Source organism: Schistocerca serialis, chromosome 2 (assembly GCF_023864345.2).
Source record: "Schistocerca serialis cubense isolate TAMUIC-IGC-003099 chromosome 2, iqSchSeri2.2, whole genome shotgun sequence".
Lineage (NCBI taxonomy): Eukaryota > Metazoa > Arthropoda > Insecta > Orthoptera > Acrididae > Schistocerca > Schistocerca serialis.
In genome coordinates this window covers 1,091,661,821-1,091,683,221 of record NC_064639.1, presented here as the reverse complement: position 1 = coordinate 1,091,683,221, position 21,401 = coordinate 1,091,661,821, and the positions used below count along the sequence as shown (strand labels likewise).

The following is a 21,401-nucleotide window of genomic DNA, read 5'->3' as shown; positions in this document are numbered from 1 at the left end:
GATGCACATGGTGACTCGTTAGAAGCTAGTATTTTTTCTGTCACAACTGCTAACACAACACTTTCAAATGAGCTTTACTAAAGATTGAACTTGCGACCTCACACTTAAGGGTTCCTTGTGAGACTTTAACCTAAATCTTGTCTTTCAAAAGCAGGGCACTTAACTTGTTACTGGATTCTTTCCTTCCTATCCATTCCTTTAAAAAATCTAGGATGACACAATATATCTGTTCATCTGTATCTATTACACTGATCCCTATAAAAATTGGAACAACAAGAAGACAGTGTGCAACAAACTTCAAACAAACATGCTTGGAGATGCAAATAATTATTCTCTCTAGAATGAAATTTTCACTCTACAGCGGAGTGTGCGCTGATATGAAACTTCCTGGCAGATTAAAACTGTGTGCCGGACCGAGACTCGAACTCGGGACCTTTGCCTTTCGCGGGCAAGTGCTCTACCAACTGAACTACCCAAGCACGACTCACACCCCGTCCTCTCAGTTTTACTTCTGGCAGTACCTCATCTCCTACCTTCCAAACTTTACAGCTCTTGCAGGAGAGCTTCATTAAAGTTTGGAAGGTAGGAGACAAGGTACTGGCAGAAGTAAAACTGTGAGGACGGGGCGTGAGTCGTGCTTGGGTAGCTCAGTTGGTAGAGCACTTGCCCGCGAAAGGCAAAGGTCCCGAGTTCGAGTCTCGGTCCGGCACACAGTTTTAATCTGCCAGGAAGTTTCAATTATTCTCTCAATGCAGCCGTACAAAGCAGGAAGGAGTACTGCAATCTATTGTGTGTATAAGGAAAGATAACATTTGAGTATTGGTTATTTGTGAAAAGCTTGTCTTGCACCTCGTGGAAAAAAAATGTCCACCAACACATGTTACACAGCAAAGGGAGTCTATCAAGACTTTGCATTAGTTGGGATCACATGAGAGCCATGTGAATAGGGAATCAATGAGTTCAAGAAGGCCGCAGTCAACACCATGCAAGGTCTCAGTGGTCCATGTCAACTAGCACCCAGGAGGATGGACATACCATTTGCTTGGCCATGCGGAATCATGCAGCCAGGACACAGACTCTGAGTCAGCAAATAGACTTGTCTGCAATGAGAGAAGCACCCACACAGATAGTGAGACAATGGCAGGAACAACATGGACTATCAGTTTAACAGGACAGCAGAGTGAAGGACCTGACAGTGGTGTACTCAACAACAGCACTGAACATCGCAGTGACAGCACACCATCTTTTCAGATAAGTTCTAGTTCTGGGAACATCCCCACAATGGGTGTATCTGGGTGTGGTGACCCTGAAGATAGTGGATATTGCCAAATTGCATTCATCTTTGTCATAAGGGGCCATCACCTTATGTGATTGTAGTGTATGTCATAGAGTATGGAACAGTACCATTTCTGGTTCATACGCACACATAATTTGTACTGCAGGCATAACATCCCTGACATTTTAAGGCCATTGGCTCTGGCTTGCGTTCGAAGTCCCTGCAACATTATCTTTCAACAAGTTAATGCAAGATCCCATATACACTGTCTGGACCTACCTCAATGCAGAGGGTGTTTGAGTGTTGCCCAGGACAGCATATTCTCCTGATCAGAAATATCTGATCATGGGTTGCTAAGAGACTGGCATGCCACCAACTGCCAGCCAGAGCTGAAGCAGCATGGAATAGCCTACCCATATCTGTCATCCAAGTTCAGTTCGAATCGACGGCCATTTGGGCTACAGCCATTGTCTACTAAATATCTCACATTGTATCCCCAAAATAACCCACAATTTTAATATCATATTTTTCCTACTACACTGTATGCATACAATAAATAAAATTTAGTTATTTTTTATCCTTTCTGATGTTACAGGTTTAATGGCCCAACTGTAGTTGCAACAAATAATGCGTGAAAAAAGTGAGCGTGTTTCACATGAACGGTTTTTGTGAACTCTTCTGAATGTCATAATTCTGTAGCTTTAGAATATGCTCTATGATCCAACAATGGACTGCTGTCTGTTATTTACTGAATGGCTCCAGTTTGAAGCAGTGATAGCAATGCAATAACAAAATTAAATATTCAGTTACATACTACTCAAAGCTAACCCCTCACTTGTAGCTAAATAATGTATAGAGCATGTAACAGCATAGACATATTTGCTAGTTTTCCTCATGCTATCACTCTTTTTCTCGTCAGTCAGTCTCACACACACACACACACACACACACACACAAACACACACACACACAAAATCTCATTCCAATTGCATACGGAGTATGGGAAGAATGACAGTTTCAATGTCTCTATGTGCACTGTAATTAGTCTCATTTCCACTTCATGATCCCTACAGGAAAATATGTACGTGGCTCAAGAATATGTCTAAATGCTTCACTGAATTCTGCATCATAAAACTTTGTAAGTAAGCTTTAGCACAATAATCAGAGTCTATCTTCAGGAGTCGGCCAATTCAGGTTTATCACTGTTAATATAAGGCTCTTCCACGAGTCAAACAAACCGGTAGCAATTCATGCTGCTCTTATTTGTAGACATTCAGCATCTCCTAGCCTACTTGATATGGGCCCCACACCCTAAAGCAATATTCTCAGATGGGGTGCAGAAGTAATTTGTAAACTGTTTCCTTTATAGACAAACAGCACTTCTCGCCTACACTGCCAATAAACCTGAGTTTGTCACCTGCCTTACCAACAACTGAGCCTATGTGATCATTCCATTTCACACCTCTACAAATAGTTACATCCTGGTAGCTGCAACTGTTGAATGACTCCAATTGTGACATACTGATATTCTGATCATAGGATACTATGTTTCTGGATTTTGGTAAGTGCACCTTTTTTACATTTATGAACATTTAAAACAAGCTGCTAATCTTTGCGTAATTCTGAAAACTAATCAGGATCCGATTGGATATTTGTCCAATTTTTCTAGATGCATTCCAATCCATTTTAGTAAGGATGAGTGTCAGCCATCGACTTTTGTTGGCATGATCTACAGGACTGCATAGAATCAATCTCAAGCATACCACGATCAATCATAAGGTTGGAACTTTCTCCATTAAGTGGCAGCAGTGCTATATTGTAAGGTTTTCACAAACATTAATAAGCATTAAAATATACATTTGATAAATCTTAAGTCCCCAAATTATTTAGAAGGTAGTAATACTGTTTCCTTCGTTCAATTGCTGAATGAATGTTGAAATGACAAATTGGAATAAGGAATTGTGGAACAAAAAATAAGTTGAAACTGCTCAACAGAGGCGCACAACTGCACCTGCTAATATACGAGATGAATGCTTATATTGTGATTACGGAAAAGAAATTGCTTCTTTACAAGCAGTGATTTGTTGTTGGACACTGGAGAGACAAAGTGATCCAAGCGATTGGAAAAAGCCACAGGTCATTTTCATTTTCAAGAAGGGTCATCTAATGGCTGTGTGAAACTATATGCATGAATCACTGATATCAAAATGTAACTATTTATCCAGCAGCTACCAATACCTCTACACTCAAATTAAGAAATGAATTATTATTCTGGAGGTAAGAGTATATTGAGAAGGTATGGTGGTAATGTCTTTAGAATGACTAATAGTATTATCTCAAGAGCACATCATAATGTACAACAGAGTTGCTGCCTCATTCCTGTTGAATGCGTTCTTCTCAGCTGATGGAGGGAAAAGTGTTTTTGTGTGGGGGAGGGGGGGGGGGGGGGAGGGAGGGGGGAGGGGGGGCGGAGTAGTATCCAAAATATACTCAACTACACACCAAAAGGTCATTTGCAGGATATATATGGAGATTTAGACAGACACACATGTAGCTGTACTAATTCCAAGTTCTCCCTATTTCTGTGCTTTATACTCTTTTAACCCTCATTTCAAACCCACATGAACTTTCCTGCTGAAGCATTAACTGATATGGTATAGAATCCTCCTCAAAAAACCCTGTATGAAGATTGGTACACGGAACATGATAAACAGGCCTATTAAAATTTTGAGTTCAGACTGCTCAGTAGACAGAATGCTGCATCACAACAGACAAACACTCACACTGAAGTCCTGGTCTTGTACTAAATTTTAATCTTGCAGGAAATTTTAATGCACTACAGAACTCAAAATATCCTCCTTGTTGTGCAGATAAGAAGTGCAAACAGTAATATATTTCCCTTTAAATTTGTGGGACAGAATTGCAAGCCAGTATTGAAACTTAATAGCTGCTGATAGGCAAATACAAAAGTACATGATAGTATCCTAACTTTCAGAACCATAGTTCCTTCTTCCTTCCTAGAGGAGGGGGGGGGGGGGAAGGGAGGGGGGAGGGAAAGGGAGGGAGCGTTAGGGAGAGGGAGGGGGAGGGAGGGAGAGAGAGAGAGAGAGAGAGAGAGAGAGAGAGAGAGAGAGAGAGAGAGAGAGAGAAGAATGTTGGGGAAGGGGACGTACTCAGACCCTAGTGAGAGGTACCTACCTATATCATATATTTTTATATGTAACCAATGACAGTACAGAAATTTCACCACCTGAAGCTATGTACTGGCTGGCAATTCTCTCTCATAAATATATAGCTCTCTCAAGTGAAGTTTCCTTTTGATACACGTATTGTACTTTCCCACTTATACTTATCAGTGTGTATAAAAAGTTTATCTAGGCCTATAAGGATAATTTCATTAAATCAAGAAAGATATATAACTTTTATGTTTTATTACTGAGTTCTCCAAGTATCTACTAAGAGAACTCTAGACAGAATAAAGTAGATTTTTGCATATGTCAGAAATCTGTTCATTCTGAAACTTGTTTTGTAGACACAGGGACAGCATTTTTATCACATAAATAATCAATTAAAATCGCTCTCAGGGCAGCATGCGAAATCTTGTCATACAAAACACATAAATATAGCAATAGTTTAGCAGCGGATGTTGTGTACAAATATTGCCTGAAATGAGACAGTGGTTGCAGCATTTTATGACAGCCTGAAATCTTTACAGTCATCTGAACAATAACCAAATACGAGGGCATATCGAAAAGTAAAGATACAATGGCTCGCAGTCCTTAAATAGGACATTTATTTAGAAAACATCAGTTACATCTTATTAACTGGATTATTTGTTATTTTTCGACATAATCACCCCCGTTATTCAAACATTTGTTAAGTCGGTGCACAAGCTTTTGTATCCTACAGTCATAGAAGGTTGCCACCTGTTGTCAGAACCACATTTCAACTTCATCTTTGATCTCTTTATCGTCGTGGAATGATTTTCCACCAAGATGTGACTTTAGGTAACGGAAGACATGGAAGTCAGTGGGCGCAAGGTCCGGGCTGTATGGCGGATGGCCCAATACGTCCCATTTGAATTGTTTGAGTAGTACTTTGGTTACGAGCACTGTGTGAGGCCGAGCGTTGTCATGAGGCAAGCGGACTCCACTTGTCAGCATTCCCCTGCGTTTGTTTTGAACTGCCCTTCGAAGACGTTTCAAAGTCTGGCAATATGCAGCAGCATTAGCTGCCATTCCAGGAGGCATAAATTCCAACAGAAGAATGCCTTGTCTGTCCCAAAAAACAGATGCCATGATTTTCTTCGCTGAAATCGATATTTTGCGTTTTTGGCTTTTGGTGAATTCGAATAGCGCCATTGCATTGATTGTTACTTGGATTCAGGTGTATGGTGATAAACCCACGTCTCGTCACCTGGAACAATGTGATCAAGGAACTCATCACCTGCTTCAGCATAGTGTGTGAGGAAGTCGAGTGCAAAGCCCATCCTTTTTCCATTAACAGTTTTGGAACCCAGAGCACACACAATTTCCTGTACCCTAACTTAACAGTCACAACGTCATAAAGAGTTGTCATTGTCATGTCCGGTATGATCTGATGCAATTCTTTCAATGTGAGACATCTATTCACATGAACTGCTTCCTCCGTTCTCTGAAGAAAGGCATCAAAGATCACAGATGGTCGACCTGTTCTTTGTTCATCATGAACATCGGTCCTACCTTCAGAGAAATGACGACACCATTTCGTTACATTTTGTCGATTCATAATGTTCCCATAAATAGAAACAATTTATTTGTGAATATCCGCTGGTCACTGACCTTTTGCATGAAGAAAATGTATGACGGAGCGCACTTCACATTTGGCGGGATTCTGAATCGGCACAGCCATTTTAAACACAACCTACTCCAACCAGAAGCAATGTTCAACTGCTGAACGACCGCGAGGAGAAAGCTAATAGTTCAAGGTTAACACCAGTGTTGCCAACTTGCTCTCCAAAACTCTTCTGTTCCTCTGGCATACGGTGTATCTTTACTTTCCGAAATACCCTCGTATATTAACACTTATGACAGCTTGAGATACAGTCATCAAAATACAAGAACCAAAAATATGCTATACTGTACTCAAATTCATAGTTAGGAACAGTTATCTCAATTTTTCAAGAAAAGGAAAAAACAAACAAACGAAGAAACTCACCAACAATGAATCGGTATCCTGCAGAGGTTCAACCCAGAGGGTTGCTAATGGATGGATTGATTGTGAGCTTCCACTTACATGGACTAACACATCACTTAGTAAAATAATCCAATGTGATGAAAATCTGCCTGAATTGTGAACCATTATAGGATGAGAGCGTGATTCTCGTATTAGACGTCTCTCTGGTGTGCGTAGAAGTTCAATTAGCCGTCCTGCACTTTCCCAGAAACGGCGGGTAGTATCAGCTTCTCTCCTTCGTCTCTCTTGTTCTTCCCACAGCTGATCCCATTTAATCAGAGCATCTTGAAGGTTTTTGTAATTTTTTTGTTTACTAGGAGCTGGATGATCAGAGAGGTTGTTGCATCTGAGCAAAGATTGGACCATGCATTTATAAATGTTAAGCCTAGTCAGGGGATTTAAAAAAGCAAATGACACTACCGACTCTTGTGATCTCTTCATATTACGTGATTTCATCTTTTCTGAATAAAAAGTGGAAAGTCTAGATGGATTGTCAACAACACGTGATATGTGAGAAAACCCACTTATTGATATTATATCACATACAGCATTAAGATAGTTTCTGTATATCCTAATGCACTCTTCAACATTATTAACTACAACAATATTACTTGTTTCACCATCACTTTCAATGTACTCGGTAAAAGTGTGTACATTAAGACATGTAACAGATATTATGTCATTGTAACACACACACAGTTGTTCATAAATAACTGTGTCTTGATCAACTGACATCCTTTTCTGCAAAGGTTTCACGAGGCAGTTATAAACTAGTAACACTTCTTCTAGAAATGACTGTTCTGCAATCAAATCTTGGACGGCAGGGAAGACAGTCCTTAAGGAAGTACTATAACCATATATATATCTTGAACAAAATATTCGCTTGTATAGCTGCGATTCACTATTTCCAGTACTGAGTTTCTTTAGGTGTCCAACCGGTTCTGTCCTGAAAACCAGGTATAAAGAAATGTGTGTCACACAACGTGTATTTCAAGGGAAAGAAGCACAGAATAATGACTAAAACCAATACTTACCCAAATTTTTGTTTTCCCATGTAATAAACATCACCATCATTTGTCAACATAAGTGTATGATGGTCTCCAGCTGCTATATCTTTCACTCTTGCTGAATTTGGGAGTAAGATAATTTGCTGTGGAGAACTTTGATCTGAAGAAGACTCAAGTGTTACTTGATACGCATTGTTCTTGCCCCAAGCAAAAACACGTCCATCCAAAGTCAGAGCCACAGCATGAAAACGGCCACATACCACTTTTTGAATTCCAGTTCCAGACAGTTTTGAAACTAAAACTGGACGGTTTTTCTTAAATGTATCTCCTGTGCCTAGTTGACCATGGTTAGGGTTGCCCCATGACCAAAGCTCAACTGACAGCAACGAGTTACCTGACTGTACCAAGGAAGTAACCTGTTCTGTAAGTCCGACTTCAGAGTCCTCACCTCGTTCACTCGTTCCAGCACTGAAAAAATTGAAGTTTTTATCAAGTAAAATCTTCAAATATGGCAGTGACATTTTCTTTTTTTTTTAACACAATAATACTTTTAAAAACAGCAACAGCAAAAACAATAATGAACTCGACATATCTTCACTGGTTTTATGGAAGCCGTGGTGAGCAGTCCATAATGAACGATCAGTTTATAAGGCCAAGCTAGTCTATAACTTTTGAGAAATCTGCTTATGGCTAAACATAACTGCATTCACATAGCTAGGGATTGCAACTGTAATGTATGACTGTGACCCAAAAATATGAGAAGATGTAATGATACAATTCTGGCAACTGTGACATCAGTTTCCTGTTCCTATACAAGAATGTCAAGGGTGTAATGAGACAAGATGACACGTAGGGAGATGTGTATCCCTGCTACCTTCAGATTTTAAAGAATGTACTCCAGTCAACATTCTCTAAATGTGAAATGGTTTTGTCATGGGCTGTGTCTCCCAAGATTCTCAATAATCCTAAGGGAATGTTGTCAACACCAGCAGCTTTATTTCCACTTAGACCTTTCTATGCTTGTCAAATTCTTCTCACAGTATCAAACCCCATCTCATCTTCCCTTACTTCCTCTTCCCTTACTATAATACTACCTTCCTGTTTATTTCTCTTGTACAGAACTTCTGTATTTTCCTTCCACCTTTCAGCTTTCCCTTCTTTCCTCATAAGGAAAGATCACCATCTTGATATATTTTAAGGAGTAAATGATACAATTGCAAGATATCTTACCCAGCAATTAATCCTGCACGAAAATTTGGGTAATAATTCTGATAGCATGCAGTTATCTCCTGAACGTATAGCTTTAAAACTTTCCCACACACCAGTTGCCTTTCACTCGCTATGCCCCACAGCAGGAACTTAATGCCAGAATTTGTAGTGCTATATAATGGAGTAAGAGGTTTGTGAATTACTGTTTTGACAATGGTAACACGCTTTGCTCTCTGTGTCAAAGTACGGAGTTTCTAATCTGTAGCTGATGCTAGAGATCTCTTTTCCTTGAACATTTTTTATGTTGTGATCCATAAATGTAGTGTAAATGAATGAAAAGAATTAGTGTATCATTAAAGAAGCAGCATAGTGCTATATATTTTCTTTAGCTTTTAAAGCTGACACTGTCAAAGTGAAGTCATTTCATTTCATTATAATTCTTCAGTTGCTTACGTTTATTCATTTTAATTTTGAGAGAGATATATTGCTGCAGAATGGCTAGCTTCAGAACGTGAATATAAGAACATCGTTAAAATAATACTGAACATATCTGTGCGTTTCTTGCATAGAACTGTGTGTTGTCGAACATGATTTCAAAACATATTAGGCAGATGTATCTATGCCCTGCCTCCTCTTCCCTCACCTTCAACATCCCAGGAATAGGAGGGCTCTGTTTGTTATTTCTCTTTACAGTATTATGCATTTGAGCATTTAGCGGCTATAGTGGGGTGGAGCGAGTGGCACACAACAGATGAGCACGAAAGATTAAAAGCTGTGTTTTCATGTTTTAACTGCATGTTCTCAGAATATTAGCCCAAATTTTCATGTGGGATCAACTTCTGCAGATGATATCTTGAAAGTGTGCTTTTTTTCTCTTTAAAATATGAGGTCACGTTTGTTGACCGTTTTCTTGCCAGTACTGGCTATGCATCTAAGCTTTTGACATTAATACAGCTGCTTTTCTTCACTCCAAAGATCTCTTTAAGTTTACCATATGCAGCATCTCCTTTCCCTTACTCATGTGCTTCTACTGGCTTGCCTTTGCGCAAGGCTTGAAAAACAAATGAAAATGGAAAACTAGTTAACACATTGTGTCTGCCTGAGCAACATTTAAGTACAGGAATAGAAATGTTAAATACTGAGGGTTATAAATCAGCAGTTTTCTCTTACAGAAACAATTGCCTAACATCAGTTACTACAAAAATCCCCACTGGGAAAATTTCAAAAGTTATTTGAAAAATTTGCAACAATGTTGCGACACCCATCAGACAAAATGAGACAAACGAAAATTTGTGGTAATTTCAATATTAATTGTTTTGAACAAGTTTGATAAAAGCATGATACATAAATATTACTTAACAATAACACTCTAATCTTAACTGTACACTTACCAACAAAAATTGGGCAGGGCAGTAGTACTTTAATAGACAACATTTTTGTACTTGAGAACACAGTTAACAAACTTAATGTTCATCTAGTCTGTACTACATTTTTGGACATCACTGGCCAACTATACATAACAAACAACATGATGACTCAAAGAAACAGAATAGAATGACTGTTGGATAATAAAAGCATTAAAGCAACACAAAGCAAGAAGAGAGGACTATACAATATGTCCAGAATAAGCACTGATGTGTAATTGCTTTCATTCTATAGAACCACTGTCTTTTCTTGAGAAGACTTTTTAATAAATCAAAAAGGTGCACATGCTATGTAAGAAATTAATTAGACTGAAAACAAAATGAAACTAATGGTAGATTGAAGTTATAAATGAAATTGGGATGTCTACCAAGAAAGACAATGATCCAGTAATTAGTATGTGACTACAAATATGTTGCAGATCTCTTTAACAATCACTTCCTAAACATGACATAGACTAGGTACGTTCAGCTTTAAAAAAATAAAAGTTTGCAGTCCATGCAAAAACCAGTGCCATACAAATTCAATCAACTGGCTGTTACTCTGCTTTTCATGAAAATCAGGAAAATAACTGTCTTAAAGCTAAAATTCTTATAGTACTGATAACATTGCATGCAAAATATTAAAACTTGTTCTCCTGAGATAGGTACTATACTAGGCAACATATATAAGTTTCATACAGTATCTTTCTGCGAGACCTAAGTATGCCTTTAACACAGGAATTAGGAAAAAATCAAAACCTGGAAAGTACAGCTTGGAATATCAACAATATTACGAAAAGGATAGAATGCTACTCAACATAAAGATGACTTGAGTTTAGAAGGCTTTGGCCAAAAGCTAAAAATGTAATAGACTTTCCTTGGTGCCTTTCTGCAACTCACCGAGTCATCTCAGAGATGGGTAGCACTCTATCATTTTCCTAGAAGAATTAGGACAGAAGTTAGTAAGTATTAACCCACTTTATGACTAACTTCCTTCCCAATTATTTTGGAAAAAAATAATGTACTTCAGAATGGTTGAACAGAGGTGAAAATATGAGCTGGATGGATAGATGGACTGACGGGGTTAAAGAGACCAAACTATAAGGTCAAGTCAGCAATAGCCCCAGAGAGGAAGGACAAACAAGAAAAATCCCAGTGTACTCAATTGTATCCGAGAATCAAGAAAACCAGCAGATAGAAGCAACTGTAAGTGAGAGAGGCTACAAGGATGAAGATAGGAGAGTTGCCATGTCAGAAAGCAGCTGGAGGTCCCTGGGACACAGACAACCATATGCATCTGACCAGTGCTTCCACAACTTCCATTACCACAAGAAAACTAGCTACATGGCCACGATAAAATCCCAGGAAAGAGAACTATGACAATGAATCTGTTAACCAACAACAGATGTAAAAGAATATGAAGAATTAACAAGGTGGGAAGGGCAGAGACAGCCCACACCACCAAGCAAGAACAGCCATGGGCTCCTTGGGTTGGAGCAGGTGATTGGGCATATCTCCACTCGCTTAAGTGGGCAATGAGGCTAATGTGTCCTATGTCACAGACAAGAGTAAAGACCACTTTCTAGGGTTAAATGTAAAACCAAATCAGCCACTATGGTGTCGTCTGCTAGAACCAGAAGTAGCATGTCGGCAAGTTTACAGTTTCACTGTAAGATAGCCACATTACGGCAAACCAATAGAATGTGGGCCTCCAAGAGATGGAAATCACGCCAACAGTGGGGTGTATCTTCATGTTGGAGGATGTGGCAGTAGGTCTGCCAAGTGTGGTCAACGCGAAGCTGACACACGACAGTAGATTCCCAGTGGGAAGCACGAAACGCAGACTGCCACATGCTTGTGGTCTTCTTTATATTTCCAAATTTAATCTGAGAAACCGTGGAATACCAATGCGCATACCAAGCCTTGAAAATTGTCAGTGCAGAGTTGACCGTGGATCCGGTCCTGGAACCCCCACCTCCAAAGTTGGCATGCTGATAACCAACTTGGCTAACCAGTCAGCATGTTTGTTGCCTGGGACCCCAACATTCATAAAAAGCAGGCCCGTCCAAACTGTGCCCTGGGGTGCTAGGGCCCGCGATCGCCCGTGGCCAGCGCCCCGGGCGAATTCGTGTGTTGTCGCAGTGGCCGAGCCGTGTAGCTTAGCAGGCCGTGCGGACCACCCGACCGCCCGCCACGCTTCTCGACCTTATACCATTATAAGACACAAACACGGGTTTGGATATTTTTCTAGCTGTGGAAAACATGTTGGAGTCAATGGGTTTAAAATGGGAACGCCTGACCAGTGTAACAACGGATGGAGCCCCTGCACTACGAGGAATACGCACTGGATTTCTGGGTTACGTCAGGTCAAAAATGGCTGAAGTTGGCTGTTCCTTATTCGCGGCAGTCCATTGTCTGATATACCAGGAGGCACTTTCTGCGAAGATTGTCAACATAGAAAATGTTACGGACACAGTTCTTTGAATGGTTAATTATCTTCGATCGCACGGATTCACACATCTCCAATTTAAAGAATTTCTGGCTGATATCGAAGCGGAATACCCAGACATCCCCTACCACACCGAAGTAAGATAGCTGAGCAGAGGAAAGGTGCTTCATTGGTTTTTCTCCTTGAGGGGTGAAATAGATACCTTTTTGAAATGAAAGGACGTCCAGAAGAATTACTTTGTGATCCTAAGTGGGTGGCGAATTTGGCTTTATTGAGTGACCTTACTGGTCATTTAAATACTTTGAACATTTCACTCCAAGGCGAAAATCACTCTGTTGCTGATTTAGTGCAGATGATTCAAGCATTTTAAAAAAACTTATTCTGTGGGGAAAACAATTGCGCGAGAGGAATTGTGGGCACTTTCCTCCACTAGACAGTGTTAAAGAAGATGTGGATTTTTCAGATTATGTTCAAATCATTTACGAATTACAAGAACAGTTTGAAAACAGATTTTTGGAGATAAGTGAGCTTCAACTGGTCTTATATGTTTGTTCGCCCGTTTTCCCTTTGGGCAGAGGACATCTCACAAGTGCTTCAACTAGAGCTGATTGACCTCCAGTGCGATATCCGCCCGAAAAACCGCTTTCTTATGTGTAAAACTTTGGATGACTTTTACAGACGTCTTCCACGTGAGAAATATCCTCTTTTGCACAAGCACGCGGCCAAATTTCTCTCAATGTTTGGTTCTATGTGTATTTGTGGGCGCTTTTTCTCTCTTTTAAAGCTTGCTAAAACTAAGAACCGTTCATTACTTGGTGATAAAAATTTGACTAATTCTTTGAGGTTAGTAGTCTCATGGAATATTGTACCAAACCTAGACAAAATCGTTTCCCCGAAAAAGAAAAACGTGTAAAATTTTAATTGTCTTCTTTAACAATGTTGACTGTAAGAATTAAAGAGCTTTATAACCTTAATTCTATTTTTAATAAGTTTTCAAACTTGGTCAGTTAAAATTATTACGTACAAAACAGCAAACTAAGGATCCGATTTCTAAACTCTGAAAAGGGATACAAAAAGCTGCAGCACGAATTATAACAAAAAAATATTAAATTGTAACTACTAACAGTAATAATCAGACACTATATCCCTTACATAAAACTATTTCTAAAATAGAATATTTTGTTTACGTTGGATCAGACCGCGGGACAGTCCAGCGCAGAGCAGCGCTGTGCTGTGCGGTCTCACTAGCTCCGCAGCTCTCTCTCTCTCTCATGTCATGGCGACACTAGCGATGCACAGTCGCTGACGGGGCGCTGAACTACACCGTCTTGCGCCTGCTTGGCTGAGCCTGATATAAAGAATACTGACCATTCAGTGTGGTGGAGGTCAAACAGGAGATCCTGGATAGTCACGACCAGTGGGTGTCGAAGGAGACACTGCTGATTAATAATAACTTGCCAGTGCTAGAATGAAGATGACTGAGGGCTCGAGCAATGACCACCAATTTTGCAGTGAATATACTGCATTGAGGGCTTGAGCAATGGCCACTAATTTTGCAATGAATATACTGCAACCATTAGGCAGGGAGTGTAGTTTGCTGCACCTTGCGTTCACACAGGCAAAACTGGTTCATCTGTCGACCACAGAGCCATCGGCATATATGAATCCTGTGTCTAGAAAGACATCCCAGAACAGGCGGTGAAAAACTATAGGGTGTACTGAGTCTTTCGGCCCAAAGGAGAGCAGATCTGAGGATGGAGTATACACCATGGGGAGCACATGTAATTTTTCCCTGACAAGAGGCAACAGTGCTGAAAGATGGAGTTCAGAGCAGGGACTCTGTGAGCGAACTGTGATCGTGACTCCAGACCTTGGCCTCTGTTGTGGGAAGCAGATCTCCGTACTAGGAAAAAGGACACAGTAGTTTGGATGCTCAGAGAAGCAGCAAATGTGTATTGCTTAGTTGAGTAACAGCTGTTGGCACCTGATCTGTAGTGATGGGACACCAGCCTCAGTGAGTAGGCTGTTCACAGGGCCAGCCTGAAAGGCACCTCTCGCAAGTCAGACCTCACAATGGTGTTTTGGGTCCAGCATCCGCAGTGATGAAGGCGATCCTGAGCCATACACCAGGCTCCCACAGATAATTTGTAGACAGAGTAGCTAATAAGGTATGTTTCTAATTTTCTTTTGAGTTGACAGAGATTCCAAATTTCTTGCTTTGTGTTACATGGGTGATTATTGTATATCTTACCACCAGAGTACATAACTCCATTCTGAAATCTGACAAGGAGGCAAAGACAACACGAAAATTGTTTTTGTACTTTGTTTCATGATTGTGTATATCATAGTTCAGTTGAAACTGAGTTTTATTATCAGCAACAAAAACCACAAAGGAGTACATGTATGAGAAGTGAGTGTAAGTCCAGGTCCCTTAAAAAGGCCTCTGCAAGATGTAAGATTATCTGCTTTACACAATATTCTTACAGGGTGCTTCTGCTAGACACTTTATTTACTTCCAGTGCACGGCTCCAGGAGCTATTTCCACAAAACGAGAAGGAGTAAAAATATACGAAATAAGCAAACATTTTTGTCTTTAGGTCAGTACAATGGGAGATGCTTCTCAGGATGTAACACACTGAACTGAGTTCCTTGATTAGTTTATCCATTTGTTGACTTTATTTTAACCTTTTACTCAGCTGGACCTAAAGCAATTTTACACACTGTGCTTCATTCAGTGTATGACCTTTACTGACTACTACTGGTGTTTGAAATTGCATAATATGAGTCTTTCTGATATGAAGGCCAAAAGTTAGCTGTGAATCACTTTTACTACTGTTCAGCAGTGTCTGCAATGTTTGAGTCAGCAGCAAACATTAAAGTTTTTGAACTGCCCTGTAAAGTGATGGGAGGATTATTTACGTAAGTCAGATATAGGAGTGGGCCTCGCACTGGTGCCTCCGGCACTCCATAGGCCATCTTTCCCCAGTCTGAGATTATGTTCATGCTTGAGATACAGTCTACTAATGAGACCCTGAGATAGAGTCTGTTAATGGACAACAGATGGAACAATATTCACAAAAATATTGATTAGTTTGTGATAAAAGGCTTATCACTTAAGTTAGAAACAAAACACAACACAGTTCATTTACTTCTATATAAAACAGGATATACTGCCATTAATAACAATAGTGACAGGAAATGATAAAAAAATGAATGTTCAAAATTCCTAGGTGTGCACACTGCCTGGAATGTGAATTGGAAGTTACATTTAATAGATCTTCTCAAATGAGTCAGTTCAGCAACATTTGCTCCAAGTGACACAGCCAATTTTGATGATGAAATTGTCAGAAAGATGGTTTATTTATATTCTGACTTTGATTAATGTCATGTAGAATAATTTTAACTCTGCCACTGTCGGTCCCATCTTGCAAGTGGTGGGGAAGAAGGAGGGGGGGAAATGACAACGTTGATAGAAAACCTGGGTCCCTCTGGCACCAGAAAGAAGCACCCAATAATGGTTACAGGTGAAGGTGGTCACAGGGTTTGAAAGTGTAAGAACTGTTTTTGTATCCTATCACATATAGCATCTGTACTTCAAGCAGTCATATTGGTCATATTGGAAGCAGTCTAAACCCATTCTGGCAGTAGCTCTAAAATGCCTTTGGGAATGTAATAATAGCCTATATATATATATGGATAATAGCAAAACCAGCTCCAAAGAATATGTGGAAGCACAAGAATACACAAGTGACAGGATGATGACGATTCTGCTCAGGAGGAGCAAAGGATTTCATCAAAGTATACCCATCACAGACAGGAAATAAAGAGGAGAACATTGAGTAATTGCAAGACAAATTGAGAGACTGAAATCAAGGATGTGGATGTGATAGTGATGAATGACTTAAATGCACAGGTGGGAAATGAAAGACTAAGGAAGTGGTAATTGGTCCAGATAGATATGGGAGGAGGGGAATTAGGAAGGAGAGAAATTGGGTGATTTTTGCCAAAGAAATGATCTGACTGTGGGTGACACATGGATCAGGAAGAAAAATTGTCAAAAAATTACAAGATGTGGTTGGAGAGAGAGAAGGTTGAAGACGTAATGAAATGAAACACCTACAGCCATCCTTTTGATGTTATTTATTATATGGCTACCAGTTTCGGTAATTCAATACACCATCTTCAGCCCTTAACTGATGCTGAGGGGTTAACTCCAATCATATACACAATTCCATCAGTAGCCAACATCTATAAACTGGTTTCCATGGACTACAATAATGATGTTGTGTTGGTAGTTGATGGTTGGAGACACAACATCGCTGTTACAGTCTACGGAAACCAATTCGCAGATGTTGGCCACTGATGGAATTGTATATAGAATTGGAGTCAATCCCCTCATCATCAGTTAAGAGCTGAATATGGTGTATTGAATCACCAAAACCGGTAGCCATATATTAAATAAGATTGAAAGGACGGCTGTAGGAGTTCCATTTTATTACATAAGTGAATGGCCAAAGTCCCTCAAATCTTCAATCAGAAGTATGGACATACAAAAGGATGGAGATGGTCATTGACTACTTTCTGGTGGAAAAGCAAAATAGTAGATAGTTAATGGATGTAACTGTGCTCCCAGAAGCAGCTTTTGATGGAGACCATCGAGTACTGGCAGCAATGATGAGGATGGGTAAAATAGAAACAATAAAGGTAGAAAGGAAGAAGAAAATAAAAATGTGGAGATTGAAAGATAGGAAGGTACAAGAAAAGTTCAGGGAGTTACTTAAGCTTACAATCCCACACACTGAACATGGAAGTGTAGAAGAGGAATGGAGTAAGTTCGAAGAGGCATTTGTAAGCTATGCAGAGAACGCCTGTGGCAGAATGTCTAGAAGGCCAAAGAATAAGGAGACACCACAGTGAAATGACCAGGTGAATAAAGCAGTAAAAGAAAAGAAAGAAGTGTTCTCTCAGGTTTCCTCGGTGCAAGTGATTAATAGTGTGCTTCTGAGCGTTCTGCTGAGTTGCTGTTTCCATTTTCTGCACAATAAAAAACCACCATTTGGTAGAACACCTGGAAGCATACTATTAGAAGAAGAAAGTATGGCAAGAATGAACAGAAACAAAAAGGAAGAAAGTAACAGGAAATAGTAGAAAAGCAAAAGGAAATGTAAGAAAATGATACAGGAAGAAAATAGGAAATTTGAGAGGATTACACACAAATTGGAAAACAAAGCTGTACGGAATTTGAAAACCCACTAAATGCGAAAAGAAGGGAATAGAAGTGTGGCAGGGGAACCTGGACCTAGAAGAAGGGAAGGACATTACAATGTCAGAAGTGGAACTAGCAGTTAGAAAATGAAAACAGGAAAGGCAACTGGGACAGATGAAATACTGTGAAGATGATAAAGGTAGCTGACCTATTGGACTACAATGGTTACACAGATTGCTAAGATGCATATGGATTCAGAAATGTTGCATTAAGAATGGAAAAGGGTACGATAATTCCAGTGTACAATAAAGGAAACAGAAAAGTATGTGATAAAATTATCAGTGGATCACACTCATATAAAAGTAACAAAGTAAAAGGGAGAAAAAGATTGAGGGAAGAAGGTCAGTTAGAAGAGGAGCAGTATGGCTTGTGATGAGGTAGATCAACATTGCACACAATCTTCAGTATGAAGACAGTTGGTGGAAATGCACTGGGTATGGAATTTCTTTCTCTTTTTTTTTTTTTTTTTGTAGGGTTTAAGGGCGCTCAACTGCTGAGGTCATTAGCGCCCAGTCACTGGTGTTAGAGCAAATGGAATCTGCTAAAACTCAAGGGGATGGGGGGACACCAGAAGTACCTGACAAAGATGCAGATAAAATAAGTAAAAAGGTTAAATGTCTTTGGACAAGCCAGTTAAAGTTATAAAACGCAGAATACGAGCAGCTGCTCGAGCGTCATCAGCTAAAACATCCGGTAAAGTAGATGGCAGGGACAGGATAACACGAAATTGACTAAAACGGGGACACGACAATAAAACATGCGCACTGTTAATGCCTGACCACAAGGGCACTGCGGGGCTGGATCACCGGAGAGCAGGTAGCGGTGGCTAAACCGGCAATGCCCAATCCGCAACCTGGTCAGAAGGACCTCCTCGCGCCGAGATGGTCGGGAGGATGTTGTCCAAGCAGTTGGGAGCGGTTTTACTGCCCGGAGCTTGTTTCCTTGGAGGGATGACCAAGCATCCCACCACAACGACACAAGCCTCTTACATACATCCCCACGAACGTCAGATGACGGGACACAATGGGAGGCTGGCCGAGGCAGGACGACTGCAGCCTTGGCTGCAGCATCCGCAGCCTCATTCCCAGGCACTCCTACATGTCCGGGAACCCACAGAAAGCTGACAGAACCACCATTATTAGCGAAAGAATGGAGGGACTGCTGTATCCGTTGAATCAAGGGATGGACCGGATAGGGAGCTCCAAGGCTCTGAAGAGCACTCAGTGAGTCAGAGCAGAGTACATACGATGAATGGCGGTGGCGGCGGGCATACTGAACGGCCTGATGGAGAGCAAAAAGCTCGGCCGTAAAGCTGGAACATTGGTCGAGGAGCCGGTATTTAAAGGTGGCGGCCCCGACGACAAAGGCACAGCCGACACCATCGTCAGTTTTGGAGCCATCGTTGTAAATAAAAGTGTGACCAGCAAGTCGAGCACGAAGTTCGACAAACCGTGAGCAATACACTGCAGCCGGAGTACCCTCCTTCGGGAGTGAGCTGAGGTCGAGATAAATAGGAACCGGAGCCTGGAGCCAAGGTGGTGTCGGGCTCTCACCCTCTCTGAAGGTGGTAGGGAGGGCAAAATCCAATTGTCGAAGCAGGCGACGGAAGCGGACTCCGGGGGGCAGCAGGGCAGACACATACAACCCGTACTGACGGTCGAGAGAATCGGCGAAGAAGGACTCGTAAGAGGGGTGGTCGGGCATAGACAACAGCCGGCAGGCATACCGACACAGCAGTACGTCGCGCCGGTAGGTCAATGGTAACTCGGCAGCTTCAGCATAAAGACTCTCCACAGGACTAGTGTAGAAGGCTCCGGTCGCAAGACGTATCCCCCGATGGTGGATGGAGTTGAGCCGGCGTAAGAGGGACGGCCGAGCGGACGAGTAGACGAAGCTCCCATAATCCAGCTTCGATCGGACTATGGACCGATACAAGCGAAGCAGGACAGTGCGATCCGCTCCCCAAGATGAACCGCTAAGAAGTCATAGGACATTAAGGGAACGTGTACAACGGGCCGCCAAATAAGAGACATGTGGAGACCAACACAGTTTCCTGTCCAACGTGAGCCCCAGAAACTTAGTTGTGTCCACGAATGGGAGAACAACGGGACCGAGATGTAAGGATGGCGGAAGGAACACTTTATATCGCCAAAAGTTGATACAAACTGTCTTCTCTTCAGAGAACCGGAAGCCATTTGCCACGCTCCATGAGTAGAGGCTGTCTAGACAATGCTGAAGGCAGCGCTCCAGGAGGCATGTTCTCTGGGCACTGCAGTAGATCGCGAAGTCATCGACAAAGAGAGAGCCTGAGACATTAGGTGGAATGCAATCCATAATTGGATTGATCGCGATGGCAAAAAGGGCTACGCTCAAGACGGAGCCCTGAGATACTCCGTTCTCCTGGAGGAAGACGTCGGACAATACGGAACCCACACGTACCCTAAACTTTCGATCCGTTAAAAAGGAATCAATAAAAAGGGGCAGGCGACCGCGTAGGCCCCACCTGTGCATAGTGCGGAGGATACCTCCTCTCCAACAGGTATCATAAGCCTTCTCCAAGTCGAAGAACACGGCTACCGTTTGGCACCTTCGCAAAAAGTTGTTCATGATGAATGTCGACAAGGTCACTAGGTGGTCAACAGCGGAGCGGCGGCGACGAAAGCCGCATTGGACATTAGTAAGTAGTCGTCGAGATTCAAGAATCCAGACTAACCGAGCATTAACCATGCGCTCCATCACCTTACAGACACAGCTTGTAAGAGAAATGGGGCGGTAACTAGAAGGAAGGTGTCTATCCTTCCCGGGTTTGGGTATAGGAACAACAACGGCGTCACGCCAACGCCTGGGGACTTGACCTTCGGTCCAGACGCGATTGTAGGTACGAAGAAGGAAGCTTTTGCCCGCCGGAGAAAGGTGTGCCAGCATCCGAACGTGAATGGCATCTGGCCCCGGAGCAGAGGACCGGGACAGTGCAAGCGCACGTTCGAGTTCCCGCATAGTAAAGGGGGCATTATAAGTTTCCAGATTCAGCGAGTGGAAGGAAGGTCGCCGAGCCTCTTCTGCCTCTTTCCTGGGAAGGAAGGCAGGATGGTAATGGGCGGAGCTTGAAACCTCCGCGAAAAAGCAGCCAAAGGCGTTGGAGACAGCCACAGGATCAACAAGGACCTCATTACCTGAGGTCAGGCCAGGTACCGAGGAGTGGGCCTTAATGCCCGACAGCCGGCGCAGGCTACCCCAAACGACCGAAGAGGGAGTGAAACTGTTAAAGGAGCTGGTGAAAGAGGCCCAACAAGCTTTTTTGCTGTCTTTGATGACTCTACGGCATTGCGCTCGGAGTCATTTGTATTCTATACAATTCGCCAACGTAGGATGGCGGCGAAAGGTGCGTAAAGCACGTCGTCGAGCACGGATAGCGTCCCTACAAGCCTCGTTCCACCAGGGGACGGAAACGCAACGTGAAGAAGAAGTAGTACGAGGAATGGAATGTTCGGCAGCATTGATGATGACAGCCGTGAGGTATTCGACCTGACTGTCACAACTGGGAAAATTGTGGTCCGGAAAGGTCACCAGGGAGGAG

The 21,401-nt window shown here is 41.7% G+C and overlaps 1 protein-coding gene across 1 annotated transcript in view; it reads right to left on the bottom strand.

Annotated features, from left to right (window-relative positions):
• Positions 1-21,401, bottom strand: part of LOC126458544 (alsin) — a 180,671-nt gene that overhangs the window by 140,601 nt on the left and 18,669 nt on the right. The window contains exons 2-3 of the mRNA XM_050095661.1: positions 7,525-7,965; positions 6,473-7,436 (exon numbers count right to left, since the gene is read on the bottom strand). Of these exons, the coding sequence (XP_049951618.1) occupies positions 6,473-7,436; positions 7,525-7,965 (1,405 nt within the window). The remainder of the gene's footprint in view (positions 1-6,472; positions 7,437-7,524; positions 7,966-21,401) is intronic.